The sequence below is a fragment of the Bos indicus x Bos taurus genome, chromosome 12, assembly GCF_003369695.1.
Source record: "Bos indicus x Bos taurus breed Angus x Brahman F1 hybrid chromosome 12, Bos_hybrid_MaternalHap_v2.0, whole genome shotgun sequence".
NCBI classification, from domain to species: Eukaryota; Metazoa; Chordata; class Mammalia; order Artiodactyla; family Bovidae; genus Bos; species Bos indicus x Bos taurus.
In genome coordinates, this window is record NC_040087.1 from 69,637,025 (window position 1) to 69,657,569 (window position 20,545).

General features: G+C 41.4%; 1 protein-coding gene across 2 annotated transcripts in view; it reads left to right on the forward strand.

The window, feature by feature from the left end:
• Window positions 1-20,545, forward strand: part of LOC113902482 (multidrug resistance-associated protein 4-like) — a 298,821-nt gene that overhangs the window by 230,586 nt on the left and 47,690 nt on the right. The window contains exons 21-25 of one of the 2 annotated variants that reach the window (XM_027557814.1): window positions 4,278-4,428; window positions 9,371-9,490; window positions 10,790-10,900; window positions 11,858-11,958; window positions 13,018-13,209. In XM_027557814.1, the coding sequence (XP_027413615.1) occupies window positions 4,278-4,428; window positions 9,371-9,490; window positions 10,790-10,900; window positions 11,858-11,958; window positions 13,018-13,209 (675 nt within the window). Of the gene's footprint in view, window positions 1-4,277; window positions 4,429-6,902; window positions 6,958-9,370; window positions 9,491-10,789; window positions 10,901-11,857; window positions 11,959-13,017; window positions 13,210-20,545 lie in introns of those variants that run through there. The other variant, XM_027557816.1, reaches the window with a different exon arrangement.

The window sequence follows — 20,545 nt, forward strand, 5'->3', positions numbered from 1 at the left end:
TGTCATATCTTCTTCTTGGATTGATTCTTTGATCATTATGTAGTGTCCTTCTTTGTCTCTTTTCACAGCCTTTGTTTTAAAATCCATTTTATCTGATATGAGTGTTGCCACTCCTGCTTTCTTTTGGTCTCTATTTGCGTGGAATATCTTTTTCCAGCCCTTCACTTTCAGTCTGTATGTGTCCCTTGTTTTGAGGTGGGTCTCTTGTAGACAACATATAGGGGTCTTGTTTTTCTACCCATTCATCCAATCTTTGGTTTTTGGTTGTGGCATTCAACCCATTTACATTTAAGGTAATTATTGATAAGTATGATCTTGTTGCCATTTACTTTATTGTTTTGGGTTCGAGTTTATACACCCTTTTTGTGTTTCCTGTCTAGAGAAGATCCTTTAGCATTTGTTGGAGAGCTGGTTTGGTGGTGTTGAATTCTCTCAGCTTTTGCTTGTCTGTAAAGCTTATTTTCTTTCATCACTTTAAGTATGTCCTGCCATTTCCTCCTGGCCTGAAGAGTTTCTATTGAAAAATCAGCTGTTATCCTTGTAGGAATCCCCTTGTGTGTTATGTGTTGTTTTTCCCTTGCTGCTTTTAATATTTGTTCTTCGTATTTGATCTTTGTTAATTTGATTAACATGTGTTTTGGGGTGTTTTGCCTTGGGTTTATCCTGTTTGGGACTCTCTGGGTTTCTTGGACTTGGGTGATAATTTCCTTCCCCATTTTAGGGAAGTTTCCAGCTATTATCTCCTCAAGTGTTTTCTCATGGTCTTTCTTTTTGTCTTCTTCTTCTGGGACTCCTATGATTCGAATGTTGGGGCATTTAACATTGTCCCAGAGGTCTCTGAGGTTGTCGTCATTTCTTTTAATTCTTTTTTTTTTCTCTCTGATTCATTTATTTCTACCATTCTATCTTCTACCTCACTAATCCTATCTTCTGCCCCTGTTATTCTACTATTTGTTCCCTCCAGAGTGTTTTTGATCTCATTTATTGCATTGTTCATTATATATTGACTCTTTTTTATTTCTTCTAGGTCCTTGTTAAGCCTTTCTTGCATCTTCTCAATCCTTGTCTCTAGGCTGTTTATCTGTGATTCCATTTTGTTTTCAAGATTTTGGATCATTTTCACTATCATTATTCGGAATTCTTTATCAGGTAGATTCCCTATCTCTTCCTCTTTTGCTTGGTTTAGTGGGTTTATCCTGTTCCTTTACCTGCTGGGTATTCCTCTGTCTTTTCATCTTGTTTATATTGCTGTATTTGGGGTGGCCTTTCTGTATTCTGGCAGTTTGTGGAGTTGTCTTTATTGTGGAGTTTCCTGGCTGTGGGTGGGGTTGTACGAGTAGCTTGTCAAGGTTTCCTGGTTAGGGAATCTTGTGTTGGTGTTCTTGTGGGTGGAGCTGTATTTCTTCTCTCTGGAGTGCAATGAAGTGTCCAGTAATGAGTTATTAGATGTCAATGGGTTTGGAGTGACTTTGGGTAGCCTGTATATTGAAGCTCAGGGGTGTGTTGCTGAAGAATTTGTGTGGTATGTCTTGCTCTGGAACTTGTTGGCCCTTGGGTGGTTCTTGGTTTCAGTGTAGGTATGGAGGCGTTTGATGAGCTCCTGTTGATTAATGTTCCCTGGAGTCAGGAGTCCTCTGGTGTTCTCAGGATTTGGACTTAAGCCTCCTGCTTCTGGTTTTCAGTCTTATTTTTACAGTAGCCTCAAGACTTCTCCATCTATACAGCACCGTTGAGAAAACATCTAGGTTAAAGATGAAAAGTTTCTCCACAGTGGGGGACACCCAGAGAGGTTCACAGAGTTACAAGGAGAAGAGAAGACAGAGGAAGGAGATAGAGGTGACCTGAATGAGATGAGGTAGATTCAAAAGAGGAGAGAGAAAGGTAGCCAGAAATCACTTCCTTATGTGCGCTCCACAACCTAGACCACTCAGAGATGTTCACGGAGTTATACAGAGAAGAGAAGAGGGAGGAAGGAAACAGAGGTGGCCAGGAGGTAAAGGGAGTAATCAAAAGGAGAGAGACAGATCCAGCCAGTAATCAGTTCCCTAAGTGTTCTCCACAGTCTGGAACACAGAAAGAGATTCACAGAGTTGGGTAGAGAAGAGAAGGGGGAGGGGGGAGATAGAGGCGACCTGGTGGAGAAAAAGGAGAGTCCAAAGGGGAGAGAGCAGTCAAGCCAGTAATCTCACTCCCAAGTAAAAATGGGTACTGAAGATTGGATTCTTAAGAGTACAAAATTGATAACAAATGCAAAAAAGCAAAGATGAAAAATCTAGAGTAGAGGTTGGATTTTCAAAAATACAATATTAAAGGGAAAAAAAGTCACAAAATTATAATATATATATGAAGTTTGTTTTAAAAAATAGGGTCTCTTTTTTTTTTTTTGCAAAGTAATAGTAGGTTATAAAAATGAAAATTAAAGGAGTAAAAGAGGACTTAAAAATTAAAAAAAATTAAAGAATGATAGTAAAAATAGTAAAAATATATCTAGGACTTTCTCTGGTGTTGTTGTGGGTAGTGTGGGGTCAGTTCATTTTCATATAGTTCCTTGATCCAGCAGGCCCCTTCCTATGTAGTTTGTACTAACTACAGGATTTTAATCTGTTGCACCTGTCACTTCCAAGGTGATTCCCTCTGCTTTAGCTTCTTCTGTTTGCTGGTCTGTTCAGTGTCTAATTTCTGCCCTGACATAAGGAGGCGGTGGTGGATGCTTTTTTAGGCTCACTTGTTCAGCGGTGCTGTGGGGAGGGAGGGATGCTGCAAACAAATAATACTGGCGTGTGCTCGCAGTGTCTTGGCCACACTGGGTTTGCCCCCGCTCACGGCGTGTGTGCTTTCCCTGTCTACACTGCTTAGGCTCAAGGTTGCTCTGCTGGGAACTGTCTGAGGTGGGCCCTGGGTTGTGTGCACTTCCCAGGTCTAAACCGCTCAGGTTCAGGTACTCGAGTAGACCTCAGAGGTGCAGACTCAGTTGGGCCTGCATTTTGTGCCCTTCCCAGGTCCAAGCAGCTCAGGTGACCAGGTGTTTGGCAACCGATGTCGCTGCGACTTATTGCCCCCCCTGTCTTTGCCGCTTGGTTTTCTCGGTGCATAACCGGCTCACCTTCTCAGGCGGATGTTGACTGTCCAGAATCCCAAGAAGTCTGAGCAATGAAGCCTGCTTGCAGTTAGGTGGATAATGCCTCTCTGGGGCCGCGATTGCCCCCTTCCGGCTCTGGCTGCCCTCGCCTGCCTGTCACTGGAGAGGGATGGTCTGCAGCTGGCTAGCTCTGCAGTCCTTTGTTCTGTGAGCGTGCCTGACGGCGTCTTAGGTTAAGGCTTTTCTCGTAGCTCTGCTCACTCCTATTCTGTGAGCGGGCCTGAAGGTGTCTTAGGTTAGGGCTTTTTGCTGCTGCTGCTGCTGCTAAGTCTCTTCAGTCGTGTCCGACTCTGTGTGACACCATGGACTGCAGCCTACCAGGCTTCTCCATCCATGGGATTCTCCAGGCAAGAACACTGGAGTGGGTTGCCATTTCCTTCTCCAATGCATGAAAGTGGAGAGTGAAAGTGAAGTCCCACAGTTGTGTCCGACTCTTAGCGACCCCATGGACTGCAGCCTACCAGGCTCCTCCATCCATGGGATTTTCCAGGCAACAGTCCTGGAGTGGGGTGCCATTGCGTGGTAGCTATCCCACAGTCTGGGTTGCTAGCCCAAATTAGTTCCCTCAGATTGCCCTCGGGGCATTCAGGCCTGGTCTTACTCTAACCAATGCAGCCCGCGCCTCTCTGCCCAGCCCCTGCTTGCTCGTGGCGGGTGCAGGCATCTGTGCTGCTTCTCTGCTGGGGGAGTTACCGTTGGGCAGGTAATCTGTGGGTTTTAATTATTTATTTATTTTTCCTCCCTGCTTTGTTGCCCTCTGTGGTTCCAAGGCTCACCACAGACTCGGCAGTGAGAGTGTTTCCTGGTGTTTGGAAACTTCTCTTTTTTTTACGACTCCCTTCCCAGAACGGAGCTCCATCCCCACCTCTTTTGTCTTTCTTTTTGTCTTTTATATTTTTTCCTACCTCCTTTTGAAGACAATGGGCTGCTTTTCTGGGTGCCTGATGTCCTCTGCCAGCATTCAGAAGTTGTTTTGTGACATTTACTCAGTGTTCAAATGTTCTTTTGATAGATTTGTAGGGGAGAAAGTGGTCTCCCCATCCTATTCCTCTGCCATCTTAGGACCGCCTTCCTAAAGTTTATTTTTGAAAAGAATCCTAGATAATGAGGCCCCTGTATCTGTTTTTCACTCTTCCAGACATTTCTACAAGTGATTGGTGTGGTGGTTGTGGTGGTGGTGGTGATTCCTTGGATTGCTATACCTGTGATTCCCCTTGGCATCATTTTCTTTTTTCTTCGGTGGTATTTCTTAGAGACATCACGAGATGTGAAACGCCTGGAATGTTCAAGTGAGTACTGGGACTCTCAGGTTGGGATGGCAATGCAGGTTGGCTGCATTTATACCATAATTAACAACATCCCTGAAATCCTGCAGAATATATCTTTTGGAATTTCTCTCTAAGTCAGCATTAGGTAATTGCACATTATGGGCCCTGTGAGTCAGAGTGACCCTTAAGCCAAGTTGAGTTGGTGACAGGTCAGCTGCAGCTTTGCATTTTAACACAAGGACGAATATGAACACCATGAGGACAGGGGCCATTTCTGTCTTCTTCATGACATACTTCCTAACACAGAACAGCCACCCAGTAAACAGTTTTCCAAAAAATAATATGTTTCATCATGTTGATACTATTGTAGAAGGAAAATAGGGAATTTTTCTTCCCTTGAAGTTACTAGAAATGACAAGGAAAGGAAAACATTAAGAAAAGGAAAGGAGGCATCAGGAAATGTACTCATATGTCAGAGGTGATATTTTTAGAAAATACATTCTTTCACATACTCCTAAGATGGTAAGTAAGTTGTAGTTGTTAAATGTATTGAAAAGATAAGCCCTGTTATTTCCAGGTTTTCTCTTTATCATCACCAGTATTTGAGATGATGTCACATTATGGTCACCCCTCCCCAAGACTGTTCATATAAATGATGCTGGAAATAATCCCTTTAGGAGGACCCAGGAGGCGGATCTGTTTAGTAGTTTTAGTTTATCACTCCATTAAGCTTTCTAGTTCTAGAATAATGGGGAACATTATTTTATGATTAATCATTCTATTCTTCAGGTAGTCACAGAGGATGAAATAATCCAGAACTTATCTCATCATTAATGCACAGACATATTTCATCAATATTAAAACAAAAAATTATAATGAAAGTATAATTGTTAAATATTTTTAAAGAAGGTATAAGGACACCAGACAGAAAATAAAGGAAGAAGATGTTTGTATCAGAAACCGTAACCATTTTACTGCAGATAGTTACTGCAAGTTAATACCAACTTAACTTTCTAGAAACCAAGCCAAGAAGAGAAATGTATTGAGTTTCATTCTTCTCTGTATCTGCTAAGTGGAAAAATCTAAGTTAATCAAGACAAAAGAGTTTTTGGTGGTGAAATTTGTGTGTTTCATTTTTAATAAATTCTTGAGAGGCATTCATCCTATGTATTTGCATAAAGTACAATTGGTGTCATAAAAGCTATAGAAAAATTTTTCAGTCAAGAGAACTAGCTAAACTCCTATGAGGTCTGGGTTTTGTGAGGTGTTTGATTGTATTATGGAGCAGTAGAGTCCAGACATGTGTGATATTTTGTTGATGTGATTTGGTAAGATGGTAGGACCTGGGAAAACAGAATAGAAGTGATGAGCTCCATTTAGTCTTTTGTGTAGACAGGGCTTCAATCATTTTATGATTTGAAGTCAGTCATGAAATGGAGTCATTCAACAGTCTTGTTCAAAGCAGGTTGTTCCATTCAAAGAGAGATTGTTCCAGAAGGAAGGTTTTTCAGAGATTTTTTGACTGGAGCATGGGCCACTTCCCATCCACTTGGAAGTGGAGAGAAGGGCACCTCCTGAGGCCTTTTTCAAAAAGCAGTGCAGGATTTCACCTGGAGAGTCTGAGAACTTTTTGGCCCCATCCCTGTGGAGTATTTAGATTTTTTGCAACCTGGTAGGCTGTAACAATATTAGACAGTAAATTCAATCCAAATACCCACTCATCTACACCCCGGGTAACCAAATGAGATGGCCTGTTGATTAGAACTGTTTATGTTCTCTCTCCAGGTTGTGGGTCTGTGTCATAAATAATAATACCACTTTTTTCTCTATTTTCTCTATGCAGTAACTAATAGTATATTTTAAAGCCACTGCTGGAGCCTCCAGCTAAAAGGATTGCTATAACCAGAAGGCATAAGCCTACTTCATTCCTGTGCTCTGAAAAACTGCTAAAATCCTAAGGTTTATATTCAGATCCAGCTGCCTACCTTTTTGGAGCATTATGTTGACTTTTGTCCTCTTAGTGACAAATCTGCAGCTGATCATAATGGTGTTTCATTTTTATAGAACTGAGCGTAACCAAAATGCAAAACCAGGATGGCATTTGGTTGCATTTACCTAGCCAAACCTATTCATTTGGCAGTGCCCGAATTATGAATCTGTATCAAATCCTATCTGTAAGGATTCTGTGATCAACTAGCAATGTCTTCCAGGGACATTGCTGACGAAGGGTTAGCACATGTGCCACATATATTCAGACCACAGATCCTCAAGTTTGCTGTTTTAAGGCATTCTCCTGCCAGATTCCCTGGGACTTTATTCAACCTAAGGTCCTTAGTATGGTGTATGGTAATGGCTAAGGCTGTTGGATGTTAGCTAAGTAAGATTTGAGGGTTTTCTGAAGGTAAACAAAGTCTGGAGAAAAGTGCGTTTAGTCACGCATGGACATCCTTAAACCTGATTATTCTCCCTCTGAGACACTGCTGTTATGATTAAAGGCACAGCCTTGGAAATAAGACAGAATTGGGTCTGACACTCAGCTCTACCATTTAGGTGAGTTAATTTGCTTAATCTTGGGCAGGAAGTACTCTTAATTCCTCAGCCTGGTTTTCCCTCTAACACAGGTATACTAATACCTGCCCTCTGGAGCTCTCCGGATTTCTTAAATTGAAGCTTGTAAAATACTTGCTGTGCTGTGCTGTGCTTAGTTGCTCAGTCATGTTGACTCTTTGTGACCCCATGGACTGTATCGCCAGGCTCCTGTCCATGGGGATTCCAGGCAAGAATACTGGAGTGGGTTGCCATGCCCTCCTCCAGGGGATCTTCCCAACACATAGATTGAACCAACATTTCCTGCCTTGCAGGTGGATTCTTTACCATCTGTGCCACCAGGGAAGCCCATGAATACTGGAGCAGGTAGCCTATCCATTCTCCAGGGGATCTTCACAACCCAAGAATTGAAACAGGGTCTCTTGCGTTGCAGGCAGATTCTTTATCAGCTGAGCTACCAGGGAAGCCCCAAAGTACTTGCTAGTGACTACCAAAGGCACTAGAACTTTGAACATGAGGGTATTTTAAAAATTGTATTTATTTGTTTTTGGCTGGCGTGCTGTGATTCATGGGGTGGCAAAGAGTCGGACACGACTGAGAGACTGAACTGAACTGAAGTCTTCATTGCTATGTGGGTTTTTCTCTAGTTGTGGTATGTGGGCTTCTCACTGTGATGGCTTCTTTTGTTTCAGAGCACAGGCTCTATGGGGCTTGGGCTTCCAGCTTGTGGGTTTAGTACTTGTGGCTCCCAGTCTCTAGAGCACAGGCTCAATAATTATTGTGCACGGGTTTAGTTGTTTTGGCATGTGGGATCTTCCCAGATCAGGGATTGAGCCCTTGTCTCCTGCACTGGCAGCCAGATTCTCATCCACAGAGCCACCAGGGAAGTCCAAATGTGAAGGAATAAGAACAGTAACAACTGGCAGTTCTCACATAGGTGACTGATAACCTGCAGCAAGGCTGCCACCCTGGGGTCTTTTCATGTGGTTCCCTGCCCCTGCCCCCCCACCCCAGGGAAGATTTGCAGTCCAGGTGGAATATGTCCCCAAGTGTCCTCAGGGTTGTGGAGACACAGCCGTATGTCATGTAAACTGTAGGGTTACTCTTGTCTATGACTTCTGACTGATGTCATGGCTGTTATATAATCTGCTTCAGGATCGTGAGCTCAGTCTTTGTGGGGAAAAGGGTGTTATGTTGGGTAAGGTAGGACCAGAGCCTTGACATCCCCTCTCCTCATGTACTAGTTAATTTTCTTTGCAGACCCTCCAGTTCCCTCATTCTCACATCCTGCTCACCCCTAGCGGGGTTTGAAAGACACAGGATAGATTTTCACAGGCCAGCATTCCCTCTGGCCCACTGTAACTCTTGGGCATGAGGTGAGGTAGGTGATGGGATGTTTGGTTCCCTGGGGTTCAAGGCTGAGATGACACCTGGTTTCTAAAGTTGACCATGCCCTCCATCCCCACTGGAGATAATCAGCTGCACTTTGATCTCCTGGTGAGGGAAGCAGGTGGAGGAGGCCACGCTGAAGAGTTCATTCCAGGAGTCTCCCTGGGGGAACAGGCACATCTAGTTCCTGCTCAGAAGCCTTGTCTGTGATGAATAGTATTGATGTCACATTTGCTCTGGAAATCACAGCCTGCTTCTAGTGAGTTTTCTGTGTTCTCTGAAGCTGGACTCTTGACATCCTCCTGACAGTGTGATGGGCCCGGAATTCACCTGTGTCGTCGCTGTGAGCCCCCTGCTTCCAGAGTAATTGAGTTCTGGGGTCTGGTTGGGACACCTGCTGGGAATGCAGAAAAGGCCTGAAGAGAGTTCCTAGCCTTTGTTATTTGAAGCATGAGCTCAGTCTTAAAAGTGCTGTTAAAAGTTCATATTGCTATTTTAAAAGTGTAAAGTTAAAGCCAAAATAAATATAATTAAATGTTACTCAATAGAATAAGGGCCTCCCAGGTGGTGCTAGTGGTAAAGAACTCACCTACCAGTACAGGAGACTAAAGAGATGCTGGTTTGATCCCTGGGTCGGGAAGATCCCCTGGAGGAGAGCACAGCAACCCACTCCAGTATTCTTGCCTGGAGAATCCCATGTACAGAGGAGCCTGGTGGGCAAGTCCATAGGGTCGTGAAGAGTCAGACACAATTGAAAAGACTTAACATGCATGCACAAAGATAGATTCAAAGAGAATCTTTCATTTCTAGGTCGTTAAGGTGAAGCTTGATGTGAGCAGGAGTTTGAGCGGCACATGGAGAATTCTCTCCAGAAAGGGTGTCATCCCTTCTCCCCCAGGCAGCCCAACCAGGAATTCCAGTGTGCTGTTTGGCAGAATGTGCAAACACAGCACACGGGAGGCTATGGGTTTCCTTGCATCCGGCCTCCCTGACTTTCTCTGTCGTGTGTCTGTCTCTGCTTCCCCAGCACGGAGCCCAGTGTTTTCCCACTTAGCATCTTCTCTCCAAGGACTCTGGACCATCCGGGCATACAAAGCTGAGCAGAGGTTTCAGGAACTGTTCGACTCACACCAGGACTTGCATTCAGGTCTGTGAGTTTCTGGAGATGATTTCAAAGGATGGGATGTGCTGTCGTCTGAGGCCTGACCTCCCTGTCAGGTGGCCTGGCTTGCCAGCACCTCTCTCTGTGCTGCCCCATGTCCCCCTCTGCACACCTGCCTCCCCCACCCCTTCCTCTCAGCACCCCTCTGTGTGCACGTTTTCCCTCTTCTCCCCAGACCGACTTCCATTGTCCTTCCATCATGGTGTCCTATGGCTTTCTGTCCCTTTAGGACAGGAGTCAGTATACTTTTTTTTTTTTTCAAACAACAGATAGTAAATATTTTAGACTTTGTGTGCCATTCTATCTCTGTTGTAACTTATCAACTTAGCTGTTGTAGCACAAAAACAGGTAACGATAATACATCAGCAAAAGCACACGACTGTGTTCCAATAAAACTTTATTTACAAAAGCAGGTGATGGTCATTCTTGGCCCACAGGCTATAGTTTGTCAACTCTCTTTTCAGGGCATGCAGGGCAGCAGATTTGACTGAGATAAATCATTACCCAATTAACAGATTTTTAACTCACTTGGTTTATATTATTCCAAGTATTGGTAATATTTTTCCCTAGGTAGACATTTTAGAATTCCCTCTAAATCTGTAAAATCCTGGCCCATCTCTCCAGTCTTTATTGTATCTTAAAGATAAAAAAAAGTGGCATTTTGAAAGTCATATGCAGATTCAGTTAGCTCATGGTTGTATAGACACTGGCTCCTAAGAATAAACACTGTGCAGGGCCTGTAGTAAGCGTGGAGGTGCTGGAAACAGCGTGTGAGCTGTGCTCTCTGCTGTCACAAAGCTGGGAACAGTTGGCCCTGAGAGAGGATGAGCCTCACGTCGAGGCCTAGCACTGTAGGAAATGCACCAATGAGACCATTTTTCCATTTTCTCCATTGTGATCATATTACTGTTTATAACCTGTGAGTTGAGTTTTTTTCTTATTGAAGTATAGTTGATAAACAGTAGTATGTTAGTTTCAGATGTACAGCAAAATGATTCAGTTTTATATGTGTACTTTTTTCAGATAATTTTCCATCATAAATTATTACAGGCTATTGAATATAGTTCCACACAGTCCCTGGCTTGATTCTTCTGTGTCCCACATGTTATCTGGTATGAAAACAGCTTTTTGAACCTTCATGTTCCTTGGGTGTATAACTTTGCCATCCTACTTTGTGCAAAAATCTTCTGTAGCTCAACTGAGCAAAATGGTCCTTCTTGTTCAAAGCAGTTAACATGGTTTTTCTAACTTATTCATTATGCTTATTATGGTTTACAAATCCAGAGGCCTGGTTCTTGCTTTTAACTGTATCCCGATGGTTCTCTTTGCGTCTGGATATCATCTATGTTATCTTCATCAGTCTTATTGACTTTGGGTCCCTGCTTCTTGCACAAAGTAAGTATGAGTGTAAATAACTATTTATGGTGTGATTAAAATTTATAGCTGTATTTACAGTTATTATATTAAACTCTTGCTGCCTTGTCTAATAAGTACAGTTTGGTTCTAATGAATTGTATTAAAGCATTTGAAGCATGTGATCCCACAGTGTGGCCCATGTAGAGAGGTCATTTGGGTCTTGATGGGACCTTTTATTCTCTTCTTTTTCTTTGAATGAGTAGATGTCTACTCAGTGATAGCAAGCTGACCTTAGAAACTTTCCTGGTAGTGTTTAGTAGTTGGATGGAGAGAAGCAAATTTATCATAAGGCTTTTTGTCCAAGTTAGGACTTTAGATTTTGGCTTTAGGGCTACTGGGGTCTCTTGGTTGTAGGTGCTTGGTGCACTGGGATAAGAAAGATTCTCTGTAGCAAAGGACACAATCCTCATCACTGGGTGGGTACCAGATGAGCCGGTGTTGGTGTATATGGCATGAATTTACCAGTCCTAAATATTCTATAAGAGCAATATTGAATTACAGTCTTTAATATGGAACAATGTGAATGGTATTTTAGTTTGAAAAGCACTGGATTTTAGAAACCATTGCCTTATTTTTCATGGTTTCCAGCTATGGCTGCATTGGACATAGAAAGTGAAATTGCTTGATTGTTTTTGAAACCACAATGACAAAAGTCTTAATAATATTATTCCTCATTGTCTACTGTATATTGACAATATTGAGATTAAGTTCATTTAATAGTCTTTCTGAATTCATAGTGGTTTTACTTTTTTGTGAGGGAGGTTTTAATTGTATTGTGGACTCAATCAAATGATAGTAAAAATATAAGTAATATTGTTATTATATGTAAATGATTTAAATATTATAAAGGAGTTATATTAATAAAGTGATAGAAGGAACTGGCCTCAAGGTCAAAAACAGGACTGACATTTTCCCCCTCTCTTCTTCCTCATTTAGCTTTGAATGTTGGGCAGGTTGGCCTGGTACTGTCCTATGCCCTCAGTGTCATGATGGTGTTCCCATGGTGCATCAGGCTAAGCGTTGAAGTTGAGAATATGGTGATGTTTATCTTAACATTCTTAACCTGTACTACTTCTTGCCATTAAAAAGTATAAAAGGAATTCTTATGTAAAATATTAAAACTTGTTTTTACATCTAGCTCACAGAGTTTCTTATATCCTCATCCATCTGTTTAAAGCTAATGTAAAAATATATATCTTTTACTCAGTCTTATGTGTGCCATGTCAGCAGGTTTTTATTCATCACAAACTGTCTTCAAATGTAATAAATGTCTCTGTAGGAGGGAGGTTCTGAAATCTTGGAGAGAATATAAACCAGTTTTGGGGGAGGTTGTTTATTATTGTTTCTTAACTGGTAATTCCTCATTATTGGTAAATGAAGAATTCAATATTTTGTAGTTCTTTGTTTAATTGATAGATATCTGTCCCCGCCTCATTTTAGCATTTATTCTTGTATGAGTTAAACACCTGAATGTGCTGGTATCCCTCCTTTTTAGTAGAATAAACCACATCTCTGAATGCGCTATCAAAGATGTCAAGTTATTTTTGTTTAGGAGGCCTTGGTCAGTATTTAAATTATATTCTCCTTTGAGTATTGCATATTGTCCCAAAGAGAGAAAAACAATAAAAATGCAATATTTGCATTTCTCTCTTCTAATAGAGTAGAAAGTGAGAAATTATTAAAATGAGATTTGATGACCATCCAGTTCTACTCCTCTATAACATGTGGCCCTTTAATAACCACTGATTAGTGTTCATAAGTATTCTTTTCTTTGACAAAATTCTTTTTATTCAGATGTGGAAAGTGAATAAATAAAATCTTTGCATTCATTTATATAATTCTTTTAGCTTTAATATAATGTTGAAGGAAGCAGCCCTAAGTGAAACTGTTACAGGATGATGAGTAAGTTTGCAAATCATCAAAGAAGTTATCACACTCCTACTTCAGTCCTTTGCAGATGCTAAGATCTGGAATATTCTTAACCACATAAAAAGCAGATATAAAGACATAAAAATAGAACACCTTATTTACAGTCTCTGAACATCCATAAATAAAGCCCTCTGCTCCTAACCCAGATGATGTCATATATGTTTCAGATGATTTCAGTAGAAAGAGTGATAGAATATACGGAGCTTGAGCAAGAAGCACCCTGGGAACTCGAGTTTCGTCCACCACCAGACTGGCCCAACAATGGAATGATTGCCTTGAGCGATGTGAACTTCAAGTACAGCTCAGATGGGCCTCTGGTATTGAAGGACCTGACAACAGACATTAAACCAGGAGAAAAGGTTTGTTTAAGCCATTTGCGTCTTTAAAATTCAGCTGAAGATTTAGTGCCACATCTGTTGTTGACTTTCTTGTGTGTGTTGGGGGGACTCTTTGTTCTTCATGGGTGCAGATTAGATCAGTGACACCACAGGTGAATCTCTCTTGAAAACTGACCAGGGATGGGGATCCCAGTATTTCTTTCCCTGTGTTGTGAACTCCCTCATGGTGGTTGGTGGGTCCTGAGCTCCTGAATTATAACTTAGCCTGACCCAGGACACTATATTGACACCTGATGATTCATGTGGATTCTGAGAAGTCAGCCTTGACTCACTGTCTCTAACTCTCCAACATCTCCTTTTTTCTCATCCATTCTTCTTTGTATTTCTGAAATCTTCTCTTCTTCCTCTGATGCCCTTCATCTATGGCCTCCTCTTTTGTCCTTTGGCCCTTTCCGTAGACTTGTCCTCCATTAACCACACTTGACTGTCATCCTCCTGCCCTGCCCCCACAGACTGCTTCTTTCTGAAGCACAGATCTGATCCTTACTGGACTGGGCGAGCTGCTGCTGGAACCATAGGGCAGTCCTAGATCCATTTTAGCAGGGATTGTGTGGCCAGCTCAGAGCCACCAGAGAAGAGCCCAGAATCATGATTCAGTCAGGGGTGAAAAACCAGAGCCCTCCATGGAGGCAGAGTCTGGAGACTCACTCAGAGTTGATGAAAGCAAACCGAGAGGAGCAGGGAAGATTCCAGGTGGAAGATGGCAGAAAGACTTGTGACCTGGTCCTGTCAACACCCATGTTTGCAAGTGTTGTTCCTTTCCCATGCAGCTTGAGGCCCTCCGCTGGGACCAGGGCAGAGTCTTGAAGAACAGACTAAACCAGAACAGACAAGGCAGTAGGCATCTCTTCCCCACCTATCTCTCCAGCCTCAAGTCCTCATGTGCACACACTCCCCAACACTCAGGTTGTGTATAGATTCTCCTAAAGTACCACATCCTCCCCGCTTCCAGTGTGCACACACTGCCCTCTCTCCTTCAGAGACCCTTCCCCTCGGTCATCTTCTGGTTAAAGCCTCCTCATTTTCTGAGTTAATTCTAATGCGTCTGCTTCCCAATTCCTCCTAATGTTGTATACCCTTAAGATAGCATTTATTGTACACCTGGGTGTTGGTGATGGACAGGGAGGCCTGGCGTGTTGTGGTTCATGGGGTCGCAAAGAGTCAGATACGACTGAGCGACTGAACTGAACTGAACTGTGCTTATAGCAGCATTATTCATTGTACTCAAAAGCAGGAAGCAACCCATGTATTCATCAACAAGTGAATGGATAAATAAAATGCTATTCAGTCACTGTCCCAGCAAGCAGTCCCTCAGCACCCTCTCTGTGCCCTGCAGAATGCCATTTTCTGGGGAACAGAGATAAAAAGAAGATGCTCCCTGATCCATACAATGTAATATTTTTCAGCCTTAAAAAGGAAGGAATTTCTGACCCATGGATAAACCTTGAGTACATCATACTAAATGAAATACGACAGACATACAAGAAAAAAAATACTATATAATTCCATTTTTATGGGGTTCCTAGAGTAGTCAAATTCCTAAAGATAGAAGGTAGAATGATGGTCACCAAGGACAGAGGGATGGAAAGTAGGGAGTTATTGTTTAATGAGTATAGAATTTAAGTTCTACAAGAAAAAGAATAAAAGGCAAAAAATATTCTGGAGGTTTGTTGCACAACAATGTGAAAACTTAAGACTAAACTGTCAATTTAAATATAGTTAAATTGGCAAAGGGTATGTTATATGTATTTTACCACAACTAAAATAAAAGAGAGCATCTTCATATGCTTTGTAATTTTGAATCTATATCTCAGAATACCCTAAGGCTTCTAAAGATCAGGGAACATCTTATTTTTAGCTATGTTCCACAGAAAGTGTTGTGCAGGGCACAGAGAGAGTGCTGAGGGACTGCTGGCTGCGAGGTTGAGTGAGCAACCAGTAACCAAAACATACACACAAGGCAACTCCTTATAAGTAACCCGTTTTCTAGATGTGTTAAATACTTTAGGAACTGCTGTTTAAAACTCTATCTACCTCAGACCCACCTGGTGGACTGTAGCCATATTTAATGAATGATACCCTTGTGACTGTGTGACGCTATGGACTGCAGCCCTCCAGGCTCCTCTGGTCATGGGATTTTCCAGGCAAAAATACTAGACTGGGTTGCCATTGCCTTCTCCAGGGGGTCTTCCCAACCCAGGGATAGAACACAGGTCTCTTACCTCTACTTGCATTGGCGGCAGATTCTTTACCACTAGCGCCACCTGGGAAGCTCTTGTGATGTGAAAGAATATTAAATTTAATGCCCAAATGATATCCAGGGCCTGGAGGAGGACATGGCAACCTAGTTCAGTATTCTTGCCTGGAGAATCCCCATGGACAGAGGAACCTGGTGGGCTACAGCCCAGAAAGCAGCTTCAGTTAGTCACATGGCAAAAGCTTGCTCCTTAGTATTTCCAGTTTCAGTGTAGGTTGGGAAAATAGTAACTGTACCTCATGATGCAATCCTGTCCTTCAAATCACCATAGGTGATGTTTGCTTACTAGCAGTTAAGTATGTCCATCAGATTTCTCATCATAAACATAATTCTGTCAATTTTCTCCTGTCTTAAATTTCCCCCAAAGACATTAAATATGAATGATCTAAATCTTAGGGACATAACATATTTGTATTCTTCTACCTTAAAATTCTCAAATCATAGGACTATCTGAACTTCTAAAATGTTTGAGGGATGATTGAATCTGGAGACTGAATTAATAACTGCAGTTACTTGACTTTTGATTTGTGTCATGGTCCACTCACAGTATCACTGTTAGTTTCATTTCTGTGTTTAAAGATTATAACCAGGCAGCATATTCATGAGGTGATTTCACACCACCTGTGTACATCCTCAGGTTTCCTCTCCTGCTCACTTGTCCCAGGCCCCGTCACTCCTGGATACCCTTTTGTGTTGGATTTGATTGACTGAGGTTGCTGGGAGTGAGCCAGACCAACAGAAATGGGGCTTTATTCTCTCCCTCATTTCTTCTGCTGTCCCAATTCCTGGAAGTTAGGGTAAATGGGAAAAATTAATAGGTATTATGCTGGTTTCTAATTTATAGAAGAAATAGCAAGCAAAAAATGAGGTAAATAGCACCTTAGGCTTCCTGCATAGATATTGAACATGGGTTGAGTTTTTCATTTAGATGATTTGATGGTTTATTTGATCATTTTAGAGAGTCCTAGGCTATTTTAAAGCATTTTTCAGCTCTAGAGGTAGATTGATATTGGTTTGTTATTTTTTCTTCTTGCTCAGAGTTATTATTTGGATAATACATTTTTATAGATGCTTACTAGACCTTGATATAATGTGCAAATATGTTAGTTTCCTACATTTTCTCCTTGTTTATGTATTTCCTCAGCAACCCCTCCCCCCACTCCCAAGTTGTCCCGCTTTCTCTACCAGCTTCCTAACTCCTCATGACTCAGACTGTGGTGCCAGGGTCAACAGCATCTGCATCTCCGGGAGCTTCTTAGAGATGAAGAATCCCTTTCTCATCCAGACTTCTTGACTCAGCATCAGATTTAAACAAGTAAAAGTAAAGTCCTAGTAAACTCCTAGTAAAATCCTTTCTCTCCCATAGACAGTCTTTGATGACTCATAACCCATGATTTCCATGAAACATTCTTTGACAGTTTGAAATTGAGCTCATGAATCACCCAAAGCCCTCTTGTGCCTGAGCATGAGACTCTAGAAAGTTCTGTATCACTTACCACTCTACAGATTCATATTTATATTCTGCAAATCATGCCTTTACATTATAATCTAAGACTGTGTGATTCCACTGCATTTCTTTGCATCTTTTCAGTGAGTCTGTCTTCATTACAGGCAGTTTTCATCCTGCTTCAGCCTTCCCCACACCAGCCTCCTGCAGGGACTGGAGGGATTTCCCACAGGCTCAGCCCTGCCTGGACCTAGAATCAGAGACAGCCCCGCACAGCAGTGTATGTGCAGCTCTTTCACCACCTGATGGGATCAGAAATGAGTCTTGCTGCCCCCAAGCAGTGCCTGAGGTCTGTTTGGCCTGTTTCCTGGGGAACCTTGTGTTCCACTTAGCTGTAGGATTCTTCCCCAGCCCACCTGTAGGTGCTGGTTTTTCCTGCTGACAGCCTGCCCACCTGATCTCAGTCATGCTCTTTGTTCAGAGATTTTGTCCTTCTTGTCCTAGCCACTACTTTATACTCACCCGTATCCACATCTTGCTTAAACTCTCTGGCCATAGGATCTCCATGTTAGGTCTGTTCCTTTAACTGTGGCTACACCTCTCCCCACTTTCTCTGTTCTAGTTAGCTAGAGGGACATAATAGGGAGTCAGGCCAACCAGGTGATAAAGAGGCCATCAGCAGAATGGAAAAGAACCTGACATACGTGGAATGAGTCCCATCCTGGCACTTAAAAACTTTATTATTTCAGGCAGATTAGTTAATCTAACTAAGCCTTGATCTTTTTTGCAAAATGGAGGTGACAGGACCTAATCTCTAAGGTAGTTGTACAACTTAAACAACATAAGATACATGAAACACCCAGCATGGAGTACATGCTTGGACAAAGATAGCTGTCGTTTTCATAAGGTGTAAAATGACCATAACCACTTATACTTTGTTTACTTACAAACTGTCTATCTCATGAAAATGAGAAGCTTAGCCATTTGCAATTGTATTTATGGCTATAGAATCCATCTGTTGTGCCTATTTCTCTGTCCAGCTTATCACATTCCTAAACAATATAGTAATAGATCTTTTATACATTTCTCCAGCCTGAGTTAAAATCCTAAGCTCCCTACAGAAGCCTCTTTTGCACAGGACACCATGGATAACACAAATAATACAAAGGCAAATCCAATGCAGATCCTACTGTCAACATATACAGTCCAGTTGAAGAATAAGAAAAAGGCTGTATTAACTTTGTAAGAACTTTTATGGAAGTTTATTAAAAGATGGTATAACATCTGTTAGGGTTGAAACAAGCCCCCATGAGGGGAGAAGTGCAGAATTTCCAAGGAATTACACAGGAAAGAGAGGCTTTAGTGACTTGTGGTTAGAATTTTAGCAGGTGGAAGTGTATGTGACAGTCATTCCAGGAAGTGGGGCTAGCATAAGCAAATCATGATGCTCTGATTCTGTGAATGAAGACCTAGGCACCTGGTATTCAGTTAAGTGAACTATCAGATGTATAACACACTTTCATGTCCAACTCCACAACTACCTAGTGACCCCAAGGAAACTGACTCATGGACGTGAAGGATAGAGAGGTCAGATATCCTGGGGTGGAGTGATGGGCACAGAACTGGCCTTTGTGAGGTCAATCTGAGAAGTGAGATCACGTGCACCAGAGTGGGCAGACGTGAGAGGCAGGGAGCCAGGAACTCTTGTGCCTCCAGGAAGATGTCCTGGGAACATGATTCCACTTTTTGAAATCAAACTGATGTAAATTAAAACTAAGTTATAACACATGGGTTTGTGAATGTGCAGGGAAACAGCTGAGAGTAGAAATTGCTACCATATTTCTGGAGGTAGTTTGGCAGTACTTAAGAGTCTACTTTAAAAATGTTCATACCTGTTTCTTGGCAATTCCACATATGAGAACTTATCTTAAGAAAATAATGACAGTTGTTTGCAAAGATTTGGCTTCAAAGATATTTAACACACAGTTATTTATAATAGCAAAATATTAGAGACTGCCTAAATATTCACCAATAGGGGGTTTATTAAATAAATTATCACACATACTATAATATTATATAGTCATTAAAATAAATATTTTTAGTGCATATGGAATGAAAACATTGCAATATGTTCATATCTCATTTTGTTTAAGTGAGTTTTTGTCTTCAACATACACAAATATGGACACACACACATCCAGAAAGAAAATACATCAATATCTTAGGAATGGATTTATTGGCGTGCAGGGGTGATGACTAGTATTTATTTACTTTCTAGATTTATTTGCCCTGATTATGATTAATAAAAAGATTTGTTTGGTTTTTTAAAAGCTAACACAGTCTGTTACTCACATAATGATTATGGTCATTAAAATAAGGAATTGAGCCATGAAACATTACAGGTATAGAATCTGTAGGCCTTGGTACCATGCTGGAATCAGGGAAAGCTGGAAATAAAGTGGACAGTTGAACCTGGGAAAGAAGTCAGAAGAAGTGAGAGATTAAAGTAGGTAAGTCAGAAGAAGTGGCTGTTTTGTGGGGGCATTTGATGTTAATCATGTGGAGTTCAATGTATCAGTATGGAGATAGATCTGGGGGCAGATATCAACAAGTTGGTGTGGTTGTCAGAGACCATCCCTGGCCTTGTTGGGAAAAAAAAAAAAGGAGCAGTTGTAAAGCTGAGGTAAGACCGTTTCCAAGTACCTTTGGATTTAGGAATGTAAAGTTACCGATATTGGTGACATTCCCCACAGGCACTTAGCAAAACCCTTTGGTGACCTGGGAAAGACTTCCAGACATAGCTTTGAAAACTGAATGGTAGAAATAGCCCAGGCCAGATTTTCTTTGAGTTGCCTTTTTCTTGCTCTCCTTTTTGGAGTTTGTAGTTTATAGTCCTGCTCACACACATTCTTACAACACAGTTCTCACCTATGTCCTGATGTGTTTTGATTCTGGGTGTTCTCATACACCCAGAAATACAGGGATACCTGATTTTATTGTACTTTACTGATACTGCATTTTTTGCAAACTGAACATTTGTGGCAACCCTGCCTCAAACATGTGGATCAGTACCATTTTCCCTACAGAATTTGCTAACTTCATGTCTTTGGGTCACATTTTGGTAATTCTCACAATATTTCAAATTTATTATTATTATTATATTTGTTATGATCTGTGATCAATGATCTTTGATGTTACTGCTATAATTTGCCAGAGGCTCAGTTGATAGTTAGCATTTTTAAACAATACAGTTTTTTTTTTTTTAAATTAGATACTAATACTGTTTTTTAACATGTAATGCTATTGCTCAAATAACAGACTATAGTATAGCATACACATAACTTTTATATAGATGGGGAAACTAAAAAAGTGTGACTTGTTTTATTGCAATACTTATTTTATTGCGGTGGTCTGGAATTGAACCTGCCATGTTGCCCAGATCAGCCTGTACACAGAACATATGAGCCATGCATGTATGCAGAACTGCCTATATGCAGAAAATGACCTGTCAGTGTTAAATTAAGATAGAAAATTGGCTACAAAGATAAATCAACTAAAGCTACTTTTCTTACATGTAATCTCTGTAAAGATAA